The sequence below is a fragment of the Chelonia mydas genome, chromosome 15 (genome assembly GCF_015237465.2).
Source record: "Chelonia mydas isolate rCheMyd1 chromosome 15, rCheMyd1.pri.v2, whole genome shotgun sequence".
Classification (NCBI taxonomy): domain Eukaryota; kingdom Metazoa; phylum Chordata; order Testudines; family Cheloniidae; genus Chelonia; species Chelonia mydas.
Window position 1 is genome coordinate 5987077 of NC_057856.1, and position 18613 is coordinate 6005689.

General features: G+C 46.4%; 1 protein-coding gene across 2 annotated transcripts in view; it reads right to left on the minus strand.

Annotated features, from left to right (window-relative positions):
- Positions 1-18613, minus strand: part of AIFM3 (apoptosis inducing factor mitochondria associated 3) — a 117785-nt gene that overhangs the window by 55482 nt on the left and 43690 nt on the right. For both annotated transcript variants that reach the window (XM_037879114.2, XM_037879113.2), the window contains exons 3-8: positions 16606-16819; positions 9596-9705; positions 7573-7682; positions 6859-6903; positions 5444-5540; positions 2890-3002 (exon numbers count right to left, since the gene is read on the minus strand). In XM_037879114.2, coding sequence (XP_037735042.1) covers positions 2890-3002; positions 5444-5540; positions 6859-6903; positions 7573-7682; positions 9596-9705; positions 16606-16819 — 689 coding nt within the window. The remainder of the gene's footprint in view (positions 1-2889; positions 3003-5443; positions 5541-6858; positions 6904-7572; positions 7683-9595; positions 9706-16605; positions 16820-18613) is intronic.

An 18613-nucleotide genomic window follows, 5' to 3' on the forward strand; every position in this document is an offset into this window, starting at 1 on the left:
TAGATCTGGGAACAAAGCTTGCAGGCCATACTTACAGGATGTGGGACTCTATCCTGGGAAGCAGTGACTCAGACAGACTTGGGGGTTGCGGTGGATAATCAACTGAACATGAATTCCCAGTGTGATGCTGTGGCCAAAAGAGCGAATGTAAGTGTGGCCCCAGCAGCCTAGGCAGCCATGGACCGTCCACCTGCCCAAAGTGGGGGGGCTCAAGAGCAGGAGATGGAGGCTCTGCGGCTCCCCACGGTTGCCCATGTGGCTCTTACCACAGCCTGGCTGTAGCTCTTCGGCCCCCAAGGTCCCACTCCCCCGGCCAGGCCAGAAGCTGGAGCCAGGTCAGGGTAAGAGCCACGCAGGCAGCTGTGGGGAGCCATGGACCCTCTGCCCTGGGTGGAGGGTCTGGGGGGGCAGGGACATGGACTGCGGGGTGCTCTCAGCCCTCCCACCCCCACCCCAGGCAGGTGGAGGGGTCTAGGCTCCCTGGCTCTGCCCACAAGTCCAGAAGGATGTTGATAAATTGGAGAGAGTTCAGAGAAGAGCTGTGAGAATGATGAAAGGATTAGAAAACCTGCCTTCTAGTGACAAGACCCTCCCGTCCCCCTCCTGGCTCTGACGGGGTGATGTCAGCAGAGCACACACACACACCCTGCAGTGTCCTCTGCATGGATCCTATTGGGTTATGGAGAGGTGGGCTGGCCAAGGGACCCTCCCCAAGCCTATAGGGAGGATCCACAGAGCCCGGAAAACTCATATAATTATCGGGGACAACAGAAAAAATAACAAGGATGGGTGTGAAGGTCAAAGGGTCAAAAAAAGGAAAGCTGAAGGAAACACCGAGCAGAGAACCCTGGACAGCGCACACTGCTCCTCAAAGGTGTCAAGGGAGCCAGCAGACGCTGCCCAGAGGAACTCTGCCCAGATGCATGAACGGAGGGAGGATTGGAAATAGGTCCCACAGTCACAGAGAACCCTCTCAGCCAACATCCTTTCCCTGGGGTTACAGACGGCCACCTTGGCCATCGCTAGGAAGAAGTTGACTGGGAGGTCCCGTGACTTTGTGGGGCCACGACAGGGTGTGATATATAAGGAGGTGGGGGGAGAAGTGCAGCCAAAAACGTAAAAGGGGGTCCAGGAGGAGCCCGAAAAAGGGCTGCAACCTGGTGCCCTCAAGCTACACATGCTCCAGGATCTCCCTCACACTGCAGAAGGGACAGGCTTTGGGGACAGGAGTGAACTGCGCCAAATCCACGCCCGTGCTCTCAGTTTCGTGGAGGAGTCGCCAGCCAATATCCCTGGTGGGCCGTGGGACGAGGATGGAATATAGACTGGCCCACCGGGGTTCCTCACCCTCGACAGATGACATTGGGTCCCGCCGCTTAGTATCGGGGCGGGACACGAGGGTGAGGAAACAGAGTATGGAGCACAAATGTGCACAGATGTGCCCTTGGTGTGGTTTGAAAGCCAACCGGCTGCAGGTCACGCAGCTGGTTTCAGGTATCAGGGTGGGGTGGCAGGGGAGGCTCACGGGACAGGGGTCCGAAGAAAAGATCCATAGGGTCCGGGGAGCACCCTCCCTCAGGACCTGCTCGAGGTAAGCTCGAGAGGTGGGCGACAAGGCTGTCCTCACCTCCTGAAGTACGCACCGGGGAGTCAGAAGGGTGGAGAGCCCCATGAGTGAGCTGAGCTGAGCCTTTGCTTGGATGGGTGGCAGGCTTTTAGGGATAGATCAGGTTTTGTCCCAGTGACTAATGCCAGCTCCAGAGGAGCAGAGTTAAGGTTCTGTCGGGGTGGGAGACATTTTTATCTCCGTGTTCTCTGGTTTCCAGAGGTTTAAATTTGTCTTCACTGATCTCTTTATTTCCTGCTTTCCAGAGATTAAACGTTACCCATCCTCCATGTTCTGGAAGGGTGTATCACTAACTCGCCCACTTTAGCTCTGTGTGAAAGAAATATGGAGGCAGTGACTATCATTCTTTTTTTAAAAAGAATTTATGTTTACAACCTTCACTTCATCATTGTAAAGATTTCTGCCTAGGAATATATTAAAGAATTAAAGGTAACAATATAGAGATTAAATCCAGTTCTCCCTGTATATGAATTTGCTTTGGGAATATTTACAATTTTCTCATTTTTATGCAGACAGTGCAGTACTATGATTGCAAGTTGAACATAGGGTTTTGTATTTAATATCCTCAGTTGTTTGCAGAAAAGAAAATTCAAGCCAAAGAAGAAACAAGAGGTCAAAATGAAAGAAAGGTGCCAGTATATTTAGTTAAACAGGCATCACTGCAATAAATTCTGCTACTCCCGCTACAGCCATTTGGCTCGATCGACGTCAGGTGAAAGTGTAGTTGCTGCTCTACCCCAAGCATATGAAAGACGAAGATGATTTAATAAAGTTGGGACAAGGCCCCCAGCCAAGCTTTTCTAAAACAGGTTATGTAACCTGAGACCTAGGTGACTTGATTGTGCAAAGTGCTGGGTAGCCAGTAACTCTCTCTGGTTTTAGTCGGAACTGAGAGCTACTCAGTACTTTTGAACATGAGGCCACTTATTTAGATACCTAACTATGGACTTAAGAATGGGACATAAAGCATGTACATTGCGAAATCTCAGCCCCAGGTTTCATCAGGCTCCTTCCATTATTGGTCTTAGATGATGATATGACTAGGTAAGAGGAGGGTTCACGGGTTTGCCTCCGAAAACACACACTGAAAAAGGTGAAAAGCTCCAGAAGTCCCTAGAATTAATTTTGTCGACAGTGCCTCAGTGCAATAAAAGGACAAGCTGGCAAAGTTTCTAGCAACTGGGACACCCACTGTCTAGTGAGAGAAACATGAATATAGAATACATGAAATAAGAATATAAAACATTCTGGATGATACAAACCTTACTTAGCTTGGGTCGGTCATAGGGTAAGTGTCTGTCCATTGTGCACATTACGATCCTGTCGGAGAAACCTTCCTGTCTTAAGGTCTCTGCACAAACCAATCCAGCAGCACCTAAGAGGCATAAGGCCAGTAATTGCTACATATGTATTTTATTTAACAAATGAAAAGTTTAGCACCCATCCAGTAGAGGACTCAATAATCTCTCAGACTTTTTTTTGTGAATCTAGCCTTTCATTTCTTTTGCTTTTATGAACAAATAAATAAAAAGGTTGCCTAGTGCTATTCCAGTCATTGATACCTTGGCACAGGGAGTGGATTCTGAATTGCTCCATTGGGTAGCAGGTCTACTCTGTCCTCAGAGCTTCTGCCTCACTGTTTAGGGTTTGAACCCCTGCCTTTCTGGCTCACCAGTTAAAACTGGAGCATTAGGAGGGCTGTAAAATGAGCTGGCTAAAGCCTGGAAAAGCCATTAATCAAATGCATTCTTTGATTAAATCACCATTATCTGATGAGTAACTTGGGTCCGGATTCTGATGTCCATTTCCATGTGTAGCTGTGCCTTGCTCTAGGAACAGACCCCTTGAAACCAAGGGACAGGAGTTTCAGAATTTGGCTTTTATCCAGCAAAGCACACCGGCACAAAGGAAATGGGTAATGCAATAGGAGAAGAGCAGGCATAGCTGGCTTCTATCCCACTCTTCCCACAGCACCTGGGGCAGGAAGCAAGGGGACAAGGAGTGGTGGAACATGGTGTGCTTTGGCTTTCATCCATAGCATATGGCACCTTAGGGACTAGAGACATCTGGCATATGCAGGGGCCAAGCAGAGAATCAACAGCTGGCTACCTGATAGCCCTGCTCTACTTCGCTAAGGATGATCTGAGTAAACCGTGACATCTGGCCTAGGATTTGACTAGCTCCAGAGATAATCGAATACCACAAAAGGTACTTGTTCCATTACATAGTCGTGCCATGGCAACGTATGCTGAACAATGTCTTGGCCAAAAATATTGAACCAGCTCTAGGTGTATACTTGAAGCTTTGAAAAATGAGTAGAAATTTCTCAGCCTCGGGGCTCTTCTGCAACTAAGCCTGCAATAATGGTGTCATTACAAACAATGAATAGCCCACGCTAACCATCATTGGAAAGGCAGCAGCCACCATGACTCCCTGTTCTCTGTAGAAAAGCAACCGCAGGGAAGTTCGTTGCTGCCTACAGACTGGTGACGTCTTCTATTCTGTAAAGTTTTGTTCCATCCACAAAACACATTTTAAGAAAAGCACAAAGTACCAACACAAATGCAACTGGCCCCTCCTACTCACACTCCTCCTCCAATTTGTCCCTGGTAAGTTTGGAACTAAAGCCATGTCTACGCTAGGGAACTTCTGTAAAATGATCTCATTGTTGCTATCATCATTTCAGCTTGGCTGGTGCTAATTATATTGGGAGCACTAGTGTCAAGGGGCTGTTTTAAGCACTGAGCTGATTAAACATACTCAGAGCTGCGTATAAGACCCAGTGCTTAAAGTAAGTACTGCAGCCAGTAACCCATCTACGCTAGACCAATAGATTCCAAGGACAGAAAGTAGCACTGTGGTCATCTAGTTTGACCTTCTGCATAACACAGGCCATAGGACTTCCCTGAATTAACTCCTGTTTGAACTAGAGCAGATCTTTTTGAAAAACTAGATTGTGAAAACCAATGCAGTTGAACTGGTGACAGAGCAGAGTTTTGCAAAATTTTCTTACTGTAGACAAAGCGTTAATTCCAAACTTAACACACACGAGAGACTGCGGAGGACAGCAGGGACAGAAGCTTTGCTATTATATACCTGTATTTTATATAGCCTGGGAGAGTGGAGGTTAGCAGCAGCTCAGGAGCATGGGGGGGAATGTCAAAGGAACTGGGGTGGTGATTAGAAAGAGAAGTGCCTGGAGTGTCTGGTGATGGTTTAGGAGGAAATGACTGTATTCACAGAGTGGGAGAATTAAAATATATCAGGTGCAGGAGTTAGGGGTTACTTATACACAGGACATCACCATTTCCCATTATTGCTCTGGAGCTAGGGTGTGTGTTATCTCAATACAGACCAGGAACATAACTTACTGGGCTAACTGTGCAGTGAAGAAATACCCTGAGAAACTTGCAGTGGGAGCGGTAGTTAGTTACCCAGTGTGGGAGGTTGGGGAAGGGTTTCCACAAAGTTTGGGAGCAAATGACTATAAATTAGGCACACGGGGACACTGTTCACAGAGTCCTAGATTTTCATCTCGTCTGACTTGCTGCATAGCCCAGGCCAATGGTTAGCGTAGTGGCATACACAGATCTTGAGCTTAGTTAATAGTTCTGTATTGGTGGATCTGGTCTGTGGGTCTATACACATCAGGAGAATGGACAGTTATGTACCCAGACTGGGAGTGGGATGGGTGTATCCACAGCCTGGCCAGGAAGATGAAGGGTGTACATCAGTTAGCATAGACTATTCACTGTTCTCTTTATATCCTCCACTGAAATGACAGATCTGCTGCTGGCAGCAGGCACATCTCAATACCTGCTCCGATGATCAGCACGTTGGTGCTACTGATATTGTAGTTGCTGAGGGAGATGCATTTTGCCATAACCTTTGTCCTTCTTTGCGTCAGAAGAGCCTGTGTAGCAATTAATGAGATGACTGTCATTAATGGTTCAAAGCTTTAACTTTGCCAGGTACAAATGGGAACAGCTATGAGTTATTTCGTAAAGCAGCTTGGATGAAAGCTTCACTCTTATTGCCTGAAGAGGATTCCAAACTCACACCCAACAAAAGCATGATGGGACTATAAAACCTTTCTACCAGACACGTCACTATGCCACTTCCAGAAGGCAGTTGAAGAATAAATCCACCACCAGCCACAAATTCATCCAGGTCAGAAAGTTTGGGTGGCAAACAAAGCGGTGGCAGTGCTGGTTCAATGTTCTTTAGCTTTACAACTATACAGCAGCAAGTCCTAGCAAAGCAAAGTTCAGTGTAACTTCTACCACCCCACGTACGGCCCCCCACATTGCCAATGGAGAACTCAGCACAGGATGGTAGGGATGGGAAGGTGTTATCCCTTTTCATCAAACCCCAACATTCACGTGTGTAACCTGGGTAGATGGGACACTGCATCACAAATCATCTGTCCACATGCTGGCAGCCACACCTGATATTAGTGACCTCTTTGGGCCAAATCTTTGAGTCACTGGAGCTCCTTAAATGTATGGGTGGATATCAGAACGTGGCTCCTAATAGATAGAATGTGCATAGAATCATAAGACTGGAAGGGACCTCGAGAGGCCATCTAATCCAGTCCCCCGCACTCAAGGCAGGACTAAGCATTATCTAGACCATCCTTGACAGGTGTTCATCTAACCTGCTCTTAAAAATCTCCAATTACAGAGATTCCACAACCTCCCTAGGGAATTTATTCCAGCGCTTAACCACCTTACAGGAAGTTTTTCCTAATGTCTAACTTAACCCCCCTGGCTGCAATTTAAGCCCATTGCTTCTTGTCCTATCCTCAGAAGTTAAAGAGAACAATTTTTCTCCTTCCTCCTTGTAACACCTTTTATGTATTTGAAAATTGTTATCATGTCCCCTTTCAGTCTTCTCTTCCCCAGACTAAACAAACCCGATTTTTTCAATCTTCCCTCATAGCTCATGTTTTCTAGATCTTTAATAATTTTTGTTGCATATCTGAGCAGTCTCTAAAACCAAACCTAGAGCATTCCTTGTGGTACTCCCTAGGGGGCAGCAGATAACCTTAGTAACTTGAACCCCATTGTAGCTCTGGGGATGAGGGCTGGAGGGTTTGAGTGTGGAAGGTCTATTTATTTCCTGTTTGGACATTTGTTTACCTAACCAAAGGATCAAATCACCCTTGCCTCCCAGCAAGCTGCGGTCCCCAGTCCCTGTGTTTGGATGCCAATGGAATCTCTCCCCCTCACCTGCTTGCTCGCTCGGATGTACACCTTCTCCTTCTCGATTTTCACCTGGGGCGAGAAGACAGCAGCAGTTTGCAGCACAGTTAGCGTCTCTGGGTTTAAAGGGAGTGTTCTGTGCTAACAGCTGCTGAACTAAACATAGGTCAATGCAAAACAGGTTCTGTCCACTCAGCCACATTGCATGCTCGCTGTACTCTCTGCATGGCCCATGTAAGAGCTGGGTGAGCAGCACCCAGGGCTCTCTTACACCCAGGGAGCTGGGACTTTCTCTGTTAACTAGTAACAGGTGTACAAGGATCTTTAGCAGAGTGTCCATCTCTGTTCGTCTGGATTCTTATCCCACATGCCTAAGTGACTTCTCAGGACCGTGTCCTGGGGGGCACCTGGATGCCCTTCTCCCCTCCTTCTTCCTCAGCAGCAGCCTTTGTGTAACAAGCCCTTCCCATGTATGTGCCCCCTCCCTTTCTCTCTCCTTCTTCCTTACCCTGGAGACTCAGTTTCACAGGAGCTGGCTGGCACTTGCAAGATGGGTGCAGGGCAAAGGGGTCAGCTGGAATCATGGGGGTCAGGTGGAGGGAGCAATGAGTGGGGTCACATGAAGTCACCACCACCCCCACACTTGGGAGACCCCAGCTCTGCACTCTGAAAGGAAAACACTTCCCCTGCCCCCTCCTTCCCCAATGGTCATTTCTTTCTCTGCAGATTGAAAGATCTCACCTGGAATTTGGGTAAGCTGTCCAAGCCAGGGAAGTCCTCTATATCACCAGTGCCAATGCTGAAACAAGCCCCATGCCAGGGACAGCGCACTCTTCCTTTGGATAAAACCCCTGCAAAAGGCATGGCAGGAACGAGTCACACCTCACCGTTGATCCTTCCCTACCATTTCCTAGCAATCCCAGCGAGAACTCAGTGCAGCAACCTCCTGGCAACATTACTGATGGCCAATGATCAGGTGTTGGCCCCCTTCATGCTGGCTCAGTGACAGTGCAGAAGCATGTCAACATAGATTCACAGATCTGGAGGCCACTGTATTAGCCTCTGTCATTGATCCTGGAGGGGATGGAACTGCAGGTGCTGAGGATAAGTCAGTTCTGCTGAGGTGATCATGGTTGGTTGCAGGGGGATGCAGTCCAAGGCCTGGTTTGAGAGTGGGAGAACTGTGTGATACCATCCAGAGAGGTGACGGTTCGAGGCCTGAGAAAGGGGTGCCCTCAGAGAGGCCAGGAGGGGTCAAAGGTGCAGCTAGCCTGGGAACTGTGACAGGGCTCACTGGACTTTAAATTGTGCAGCCCAGTGCTCAGGCATGGGACCCAAGTTGCGGGGTGAAGGTTGTTATATAGACTCTTGTGCTTCCCTATTGCAGGGGTGGCAGGGGTTGGTTCAGCCCCTGATGCTAGTTAACAGCTGTCTCCTGCCCAGGAGCTAGAGCAGAGCTGAAAGTCTGGTGCCTAGGGACCAAAGCCAGCTCTCCCACGAGCCCAGCAGGTAAACAGACAGCAATAAGCTATAACTGTATAAGCTCCTTTGTAACAAGAGAACTGTATCCACACCAGGGGGTGCACCAATTTCACCTGGAATAGTTAAATTTGCTGCAAAAATGGCCTGTAGAGCAGCTCTTACTGTTTTTTGAGGTAAGAATGTTTATGTGGTGTGGCTGGTTATGTGCAGAACCAGACTGTGAGCGTGAGGTGGGTGGGAGGAAGAGCTCTGGCTTCCAGGTAAGAAGCAGGACCACAGCAGAGCCATCCACATAGAGGATGGAATTTCTAAATGCTCTGTCGTAGAGAAGAATAGTTCCCCTCCGCAGCAGGAATCGCTGGGTGAAAGTCTCAGGCCCCTGTGTTAAGTGGGGAGACCTGGAGAGATCCCAGTGGATCGATGGTCGGCTGGCAGGGCGGCCAGCGGAGAGGCGTGGCGACTGGCCAGCAGGGCGGTGAGTGGAGCCTGGTGGAGAGACGTGGCGATTGGCCAGCAGGGCGGCCAGTGGCGAGGAGCGGAGCACTGATCAGCTGGGCAGCGGAGCAAGTGAGGTACCTTCTTACTCTCCCCCCACTGCCCAGGGTGAGAGGTGAAATCTGCAGATGAATCTCTCAATCCTGGGTCTGCCCTGACCAAGGATAACAGCTGTGAGTGGGCTGCAGAGAAGGGATGGGCACGTTAAGGGGACTTTTGGTTGCTGGACTTAAGAACCTGAGGGGAAAAGGATACTGCCCAACTTACTTGGGAGTGGGCCTTTTGCTAATGGTTTATGTTTATGAACCCTGTTTGTAGTGTTTTCCCAATTTAATGCCAGGTTACTTCCCTCCTTTTATTAAAAGTTTCTTTGCTTCATTCAGACTCCGTGCTTGCGAATGGAGAAGTATTGCCTCTTAGAGGCACCCAGGAGGTGGTGTATAATTGTCCCAAGTCACTGGGTGGGGGCTCAAGCCAGTTTCATGATGTATTGTTGAAAAGGAACCCCTAGATACTGAACCCAGCTCTTGTTGCTGTCAACTTGGACTGGCAGAAAGGTTACATTTCTATTCTTCAAACATGGACAGAGTGCTCTGCAGAGGATTTTGATCCCTTTCCTGGATTAACGGTGTATGTTTACCTCAAAGGCAGGATGTCTCTATAGACCTGAAAATTCTGCAATGTAGTGAATGATACCAAATGGCTCATATTCTTCATACGGATCCATTGTCTGTTGTGACTATCTGATTCAGGTTCATACTCTTACACCAAGAGCGTACAGACTAACCTTTAACCAGTGGGGCTCCGTAGTGAGGGCATTTGTGTCCCATTGCATAGTAGTCTCCATTTTCCTTTATCAGCAGAGCCTTCCCACAACCCAGGTCTACTTCTCGCATCCTGGAGTTAAAAAGCATGAAAAATATAGTATACATAATAGATATTTATTATTGTTACTATTATTTATTATCACTGCCTTTTGATCCGCTCGGGCTATCACATGTCAGAGAGCCAGTCCCAAGCTTTCACATTAGCTAATGGTTTCTTTTTAGCTATAAGCACAGTTACTTACTGTCACTGGAGGTTCTTCAAGGTGTGTGGTCTCTAGCTGTACTCCATCTGTGGGTATGCACAGGGACATCCTTAGGATTTATGGGGCCCTGTGCAGTATTATTAAACTGGTGCCCCTATGCCCGATGGCAGCCCAGGCTCGCATGTGTATTTTAGATAAGGGTGGTCTTTTGAAGATTTATTTAGAAAACTATATGTCTGAAGATCCAAGCATTTAAGGCTAAAGATGAATACTCAGATTGTGCATCTAAAAAAATCTATGCAAGGATTTTTTAGAGATGTGATTTTGTAATCTTCAGCAACACACTAATGAAATATTTTTAAAGCAAATTTTAAACTAAGGTCCTGTAGACTAAACATGTTCTGAGTAAATATTACAGTAATGCACAACTGTTTCTGTCAGTAAATTCACAAACTGACAGTGTACACCTGGGGGTTTGCAAATGCCTGTTAAATGGCTTCATTACCACTTGAATGGGAGGTGGGATGCGAGTCTGCAGCATTCAATAATGCAGCCAGAAACCCACTTAGAAATCCTCTGAAAGGATATAGCCTAACCACGGGATCTCTCTGCTATCACAACAAAGTCTTGGAGACTTTGATGGACTTGGTTCTTTGCAGGTCAAAGCCAGTGCACACCTGATGTTGAGGGAATGAAGTCTTTTCTCTTCATGTGAAACATGGAGTTTTGGAAAAAGGACAGGTAAGGAAATATACTGGTGAAGGTAGAATTTGGAGACAACCTTGGGTAGAAATTTAGAGTGAAGGAGAAGGAATAATTTGATATGTCAAGACTCCTTTACAGTATTTCACAAGAACAGAGTACAATCCAAACCAGTGCAGGCTGTGTCACCTCTGCCCTGTGACCTGGGGTGCCTTGCAATGCCTTGCTGCTGTAGCCTCCAACCTGGACTGCTCACAAACAGCCACCAGCACGCAGGTCACTCCCAGATGTGTTTGTGTAACTGAAAACTGCCAGTCACACCCTGGCTCTCACCAGCCTCGGTTATACTGTGGAGTGACCCCAAAACACTCCCAATCCTGGATTGTCCCCCAGAAATGTATGTCCTGTACTGTCCAGCAGTCTCCTGGACAGTACAAATATATTGTTTGTTATTCCTTTAAGGGAATAATATATCAGCTCACTACCATAAACAGAGTTACCCTGTCACTTCCGCTTAAACAATAAAACAAGTTTATTAACTATAAAGAGATACATTTCAAGTGAGTACAAGTCATGAGGCATAAAAGTCAGAAATGGTTACAAGAAAAATAAAGATAAAATACTTTCTAGTGCCTAAGCAAAACGTCTCACCGAATGCTTCCATCAAGATTACGGACCAAACATTTTAAGTCAGAACCCCACCCCTAGAGGTCTTGGGGGAAACGAGCAACAAATGCTGCACTTCCCCAAGACGTGCATCTCCCCCAGACAGTAGAGGCAGCGTTGGTGTTGTTGCTGATGCAGAAAGATCTAGGGCAGGAAACACAGTTTTTGAAGCCCAGAGTCTAGGAATTGTCCCCGACTACGGGGAGGGAATCCCCAGTCCGGGAAAACAAACTATGCTATCTACACTAGGACTAACTGAACTAAGCTAAAGAATAACTATTTACAATCTTATCTCCAGGTTTTCTGAAAGGCTGAAGCAGGAGAGGACACTGGATTCCAACTCCAGCCATATAGCGACATTATCTCTTTCTGCAGCTGTGCTAAACAGCATTGCAGATCCAGTCACTGCTGTGCTGGCCACTAGGACAGCTTTGCCAACCATGCATCAACACTGCGTGATCCCCCTCTCCCCCCACATGTCAAACATTGAATCAAGTGCATAACAATGTATTCAGCATCTGGGTTAGATCTTCGGTAAATATTTTTCACACAGTTGGCTTGATTTGAATTGCTGGGGGATGCTGGCGACACAGATCACCAGTATGGCCATCGGTGCAGCTTAGACTGACTCCTGATCAAACCAGGGCTCTAGAAAGCTCATGGGCTAAATTCCTCCCATCTTCCCTTTCCCATTTGAATGGACTTATGGTAGCAGTAACATCTGGAATGGATCAGTTTCATTTTTGGTACTGGTTACCTCAATTTAATGTGCACTTTTGATTTTAAAAAATGGGCCAGTTCTCAGCAGGCATAAACTGATGTAGCTTCATTAAATTCAATGGTTGCTCTGGCCAATTTACACCATTTGGGATTTTGAGCCCATTGACTTCAATGGGACTGTGCTGTTTACATTGAAGCCAGTAAGACTAAATCCCCTTTCAATGAGGTTCATAGATTCCAAGGCCAGAAGACGTCCTGTATTACACAGGTCAGAGAACTTCCCTAGAATAATTCCTTTGAACTAGAGCATAAGTTTCAGAAAAACATCCAGTCTTGATTGAAACGTTGCCAGTGAAGGAGAATCCAACATGACTCTGAGTCAAGGTTGAGCTGACTGACACCAGCAGGGGGTCTGGTCCCACTGCTACAATGAGATCCAATTGCTTTACGCTGGCAGAGGATCTGGCCTTACTGGCTTCCATGGGGCTGCATGCATTATGCTGGCTAAGGAACTGGCGGAAGATGTTCAGCAGCTTGGCAGCAGGTATTCCATTCCTGACTAGTGCATTTACACATGGAATGCTGCTTTCCAGGGATTTTTGGTGCAAGGATTTCTTTCGTCTCAATCTCCTGGGTATGGTGAGCTGTTGCCCTTTCTATGGAACCCAGCTGTGGCCTATCAGCTTGCCCACAGGATCCCTGAGAGCATATTTAGTGATGCCGCCAAAGCAAACGCGCTCACTTGCAGAAGGGAGTTTCCAAACACTGTCACTTGCAAGAGGGAGTTTTAGGATGCAGCAGTGAGGTTTATTCAGGTTTTTGCAATTAAAATAAAAATGAAGAATCTTTATTTATAACCAAACAGCTCCCCTCCATTGTGGAGGGCAGCTCTGCAACACATTATCCTACTATAGCAAAATATACATTCATCAGTGTCATCATTTCAGATGAACTGTCCGTAGCTTGTACAATCATTAACATAAAGCCATTTAACACTGTCTCTCACCATCGGCTTCATCCCCAAATACCTGGGAGAAGAGATGGGTTTTGCGGCATGCCAGGAAGAATAACTGGGCTTTAGCAGACTAAGAGGGAAGCAAGTTGAAATGCCTGCCCTTTACAATGAACAAATCCCTCCATGTAAACCCAGGGGACTGCAGAAGGCGCTCTTCCACCTCTCTCAATGGCAGCATACACGGGGAGAGAGAGAGAGAGAGATCTTTATATCAAGATTAGATCTCTATCTACAAGTTCTGCTTTAAGTCAACCACAGGTTACTGAGATCCATGCAGGAATGGCAGGGTGAGCTCCCTGGCTAGTGTTATGCAGTTCAGACAAGATTAACACAATGGTCCCTTTGGCCTTAAACCCCTAGCAATCTATGAAACCATTACTGCCTCTGCTGCCAAAAACTTATCCTATAGGACAGCATATAAATCAAATCTCCTAAGAGACCTACCCTTCTTCTTGATTGTCCCTCCTCTGCCCACACCACAGACAGCCATGGTGACAAAGGTTCACAGGGGAATATTCAAAACCTTCAGACTATCCAATCCTTAAGATGCCCAGCAGGGCCGCTGTCCCTCTGTTAAGGACCTTTATTGAAGCCTTTAATGAGCTAAATATACTTCAGCAATTGGTTCTAAATCTGCGTCCACTCCTGACAACTGCCATCCCCGGTGGGTGGGTCTGCTCCTCATCTCTCAGTCTAGTTTGAACCAGGCAGCTAGCAGATCTCTCCGGGCCAAGTGCCCTTGATTGCCATGCTCCATCCCAGAGGAGTGGCAGAATCCCCCATGGCCTCCTCGTTTTATGCTGCAAGTCCCAGTTATCCTAGCTGACCTATTTTTGGAAGTTAAGTGCCTGAATACCTTTGTGAATCCCACCTCTCTGGCGCTCTGTAGGTCTCTGCTGGGGTCTGAGCTAGAATGCTGGTGCTCCCACAGGACATCACCAGAGTCCCCCTGCTGTGCAACGAAGTGGAGCACCTGCCAGACTTCAGTTCTGCACCTGCCTACCTTTACCCAAGAATTGTCCCACTGGAATAATCCTTTTTGGCATGTGCTTAGACACCTTGCTGACGGGGCCCTAACCAGCAGTATGGGCTACTGCTAAGGACATACCGCAATTTTATTGGAGCAGAATGCTACAAGGGCTCTGCTCCCCCCCATGTGCCTGTTTAGTCCTTGCAGTAAGCACAGTCCAAATGGAATAAAGAGATCAATGCATTCTCATGCTTCACCACATGCAAAAGGAACAAGTCTTGTTGCATTCTTCGGATGGATTTTATTTCAGACCAAACCCACGGTTCTTGTTAAATGACAACTTCAGAGTTATGAAAAGATAAGAGAAATGGTTTACAGCCACCTGAAGGAACCACTTGACCTGAGATAGATAATCATCAGCACCTGATGTCTCGAAGCAAATACAGAAACCTTGTGCAAAAGATTTCAAATGACACACTCATTCCACAGGTGAGTGAGATGGCTATTTACAACCAAGGGCTGTTAGAATGAAGCAATCTACTCATTTAGAGTCATTGCTATTAAGATTTTATTCCATATTTTTAAAAAAGGGGGGAGGGTTAAGGTTTGTCATGTCTGCCCAGCTTGCACTCACAAGCCAGGAAATGCCAGTTAAAATGCAGATCTGTCCTAAAAAAAAGCCTTTGGAAAACCAGCCTCTGTCTGTGTGTTCCCTATTCATTTTGTCTCACTGACCACACATCGGTTTCTAAGCACAACGATGTTTTTTTAAAAACTTCCTCAGCTAGACCACACTGAAGCAATGCTGACGAGACAGGGTTAGCACCTGGAATAACTCACCCCTCCCACCAAAGGCATTTACACCGCAGTCTACAGGTATAAGACCCTGCACTCCCATTTCCTTTGCAATTGGTCAGAATATTGCACCTGATCCCATCGCACTCAGACTGGGTCACGGCGACCCATGCATTTACACTCGGATACTGCAATTCCCTGTATCTAGGAATGAAGGCCTATGCCCAGAGGAAGCTCCAGTTAGTTCAGATTGTGGCAGCCTCAGGCTCAACAGCGGAGGGTCACCAGGAAGAACACATCACTCCGATATGCCACTCTGCACTCGTCCCTATTGAACAGAATCCTGTGCAAGCACTTGACCTGATTTTCAGAGTTCTGCCTGGAATGTCTCTCTGTCTCTACCATGACAGCTTTGTTTGCTGCAGCAATGAAGCTGTGGATGAAGAGGGGGAGATTTATGACTGAGGGAGACAGTACTTTCATGGGAGATGACCCAAAACTATGGACTTGCTACCAGATGAAACAAAAGTGGCTTATACTTACAAGCCAGGCTGTAGGTGCCACGAAAGTAAGGGAACATGAGTGCGTCCCTTGACATCATCGCTTGCAGCACCTACTGCTGGCCATCCTGGGGATTAGCTCTGCCAGTTTATGCTCTCCCTCCAGTGTTGTCTTCTCCTGTCTTGTCTCACTCTGCTGCCCCGCTCACTTCTGGGTCTGCAGCTTCCTCCCTCTGGCTTGGCCCTCCGGCCAGGTCACTTAAGTCTTCCCCTTCTGGAGAATCTGCAGTCTTTCCAGACCTGCTGGCTGGCAGGCATCTCCAACACCTTTTGCCACTCCCCAGAGGCTGGTAGGGGAACCCAGGCCCATCCTTTACACTGGGTTCCAGCCCAGGGACCCTAGAACAAGCAGCCACAGTCCCTGTGCAGTCCAACCCCTTACTGCTGTTTCCCTGGGCTTCTTCCTACATATCTGGTTTCTCCCCTCTCTCGGTTGCTACATAATCCGTTGTTTTTTGTTCTGGTTTGAAAATGTGTTTTCATCAGTATGTACCAGTGATCTATTGTCTGATATCCTAACAGATTCCATTGTTACATGAAAAATCAGGACTGTGAAGTTGCATGCAAAGTGTGTTTCCATTGGCACGAAAACATCAGAAAATTCCATTCTTTGTGAGAGAACAAATTGATGAGGAACCACATTAACTAGAAAAACAAGACAAGGTAGAAGTGGTATGGGGCCTACTCCACGAACTCCACGCGCTTGTTTTACTTAAACTAGTTTGTTAAAATGCTAAGTCGAGAACTTTGCAAATAAACTTACAAATCATTAAAGAAGCAACTAAAGGATACTAGGCAAGGTCTATTGGAAATTAGTGTCGCATCTCCCCAAAAAGGAGTTCCACAGGCACAGAACATGAGAGAATTTCATGTATCCAAAAACATTAAAGATGAGTTGTCACTTGTACAAGATTCTATTGTATTCAAACTGGAGGAAGATAACAATACCCATATTACAAAGATAAATTACACTAGCCACAGATGGTCCGATCATCTTGGATTAGTCAAGACTAAAGAGCTAGTGAGAAAAAAGCAACAGTTTCCATGACATAGGCCCTGATTCAGCAAAGCAGTTAAATACATGCTTACCTGCATATGCTTAAATGCTGTGCTGACTGGAGATAAATTTAAGCTTAAGCACAAAGTTACAGTTGAGCACATGCTCAAGTGTTTAGATAAATTGGGGTCATAACATGCCACATTTCACAGACGTTTGCAGCCTTGCTGTTCAGCTCCAGCACCATGCTGGCAGCATTTCAGTTATGGTAATAGTATATGGTAGCATGTATAAAGCCCTCTGGGATCCTTCAAGCTAAGTGTAAAAATGTTAAACACTTACTGTCCATTCTCAAGGTCCTTCACGTGGCACACTGAGGCTTCAACTACATCCTTCACGTTCTGGTAGGGGTTGATGGTGATGGGATGTTCTTCAAGGTGGTAATGCCGGGCAGTCCCATTGACTTTGTAAACAAGTGGACTGGCTTTCCCATTGGGTGACATCTCTTCCTTTGCCCTCTCTTTCTCTGGTAGGACAACTTCAATTTTCACTTCAACTGCAGGAGCGAACAGAAATCTTCATTCAAACTAAGCAGCAGTTTTTTCAGTCAAATTGTACAATTTCTCCAGAAATCTGCAGATAATGCTATTACGGCCTTGAAACATTACTTCCAGCTTTCCTAGGAACACTGGCTTTCAGGAAATTCTAGGTGACCTGACGCATGCCATTCAGAGTGCCATCTTTGCTGCCTTGGCTGGGAAGGTGGCATATTAAATCTCTGTCTTGACCCTATATTCCCTTTTTAATCACAACCCACCAGTTTTCCTTAATATGTACCAACCAAGTCTTCTTGCAAACAGAAATATTAAAGCTTGTGAAACCCCACCCAATCAATGTTAGTCTTGTTCCCTGTTAATGAAATACAGCTGCTAGCAATCAGCTGTAATTTATGTTTAGGCTTAGACGCTTCAGTTTCTAGTCATAAATGGGTCTCTCTTCATCTGAAAACAGATAAAGAAAAATTGTCCATCATTAATAACCAATATTAAATGGGAGGTAAAGCTAACCCTATACAGTATGGTATATTAAATCTGTACACAGCTGAGCAGGCTTTTGCTACCACTTCAGATGGCAATTAATAAGAAATTGATGTTATGAATTTCAACTATTATTTGAGTTCTGACTCTTATGAATCCTGAGCATTAAATGGGAAAGGTGCACAAATTTGGCAATAGAAGATGAAAATCATCCTGGGGATAAAGAGCAGTATTTTCCAGCAACATTGGCTGATTTTCAAATTTGAATTTTTGACAGAGCTGCTAGAGGAGAAAGAGCCTTCCTAGAAGCCATGTAGCCCCAAGATCTGTGTCTAACGCCAGGCGCTGGCAGCATCTGAGTTCTAGTCCCAGCTGTGCTGCTAACTGGCCTTAATACTTTGTACTTGCAAGTGTAAATGATATTGCAACTGCATGCAATGTTTGGGGACCATATTTTATTAAGTGTTGAATGGTTTATTTATCGTTATGGGCCAGGGAGCGTTGCAACTCCAAGGGGGAGGGTTACTGCCACTCCTCCTGGAGCTAAAAGCAATGGAGGGTGATTAAGGCAAGTCTCTGAAACTGCCAACATGTCCAAAGAGGTGCCACCTGCTGGGGAGGTATGCATACACTGATCCAAACATAGTTTTTCAGAGACCAACAGATGAAGAAAGGGCTTTCTAGATAAAAGGACTACATTTAAATTGACAAGGGGCCTTCTTTCTGAACCAGCAGCCAGGACATTCTCTCCAAGGGGTCCTCCCACCAACCCTTGTGAAAGTGTTTGAAGGACTTTGGCCTACTAAGGCCCCATAAGATCTATGAGGTGACCTCTGTTAAGCTTTTAGCATGTGTATAGGAACTTCTATTGATTTTATGCTTTTCTGTGATGTTTTTACCTTAAGAATAAACGTGTTTGCTTAGAAAGACCTGTGCGATAACTTGTAACTGCTGGCAATACACTGCGCAGAGCCCTTGGAGAGAAAGCCATGCACAAGCGCTGACCGTTAGGCAGACTGGGGATATCCCTGTGTAAGGTAGGGAGCTGTGCAGCCTTAAAACCCGCAGTCAGAAGGGAGTGGGGCAACACTCCCTTCTCAGAGACAGGTGACACCTGAGACCTGACTGGGCACTCCTGGAATGGGCCACAGAGTGGGGAATACAGGGGCAGTTACCCTCACACTGTGGTGGCAAACATTATTTGTTTATGTCTCATAACATAAGGAAATGATCGTTGTCTGCATTAGCAGCTGGAAAATGGGGAGATTGATATTCCTGTGACTTGTAGAGGAATTCCCGTAGCTGCCAGGTTT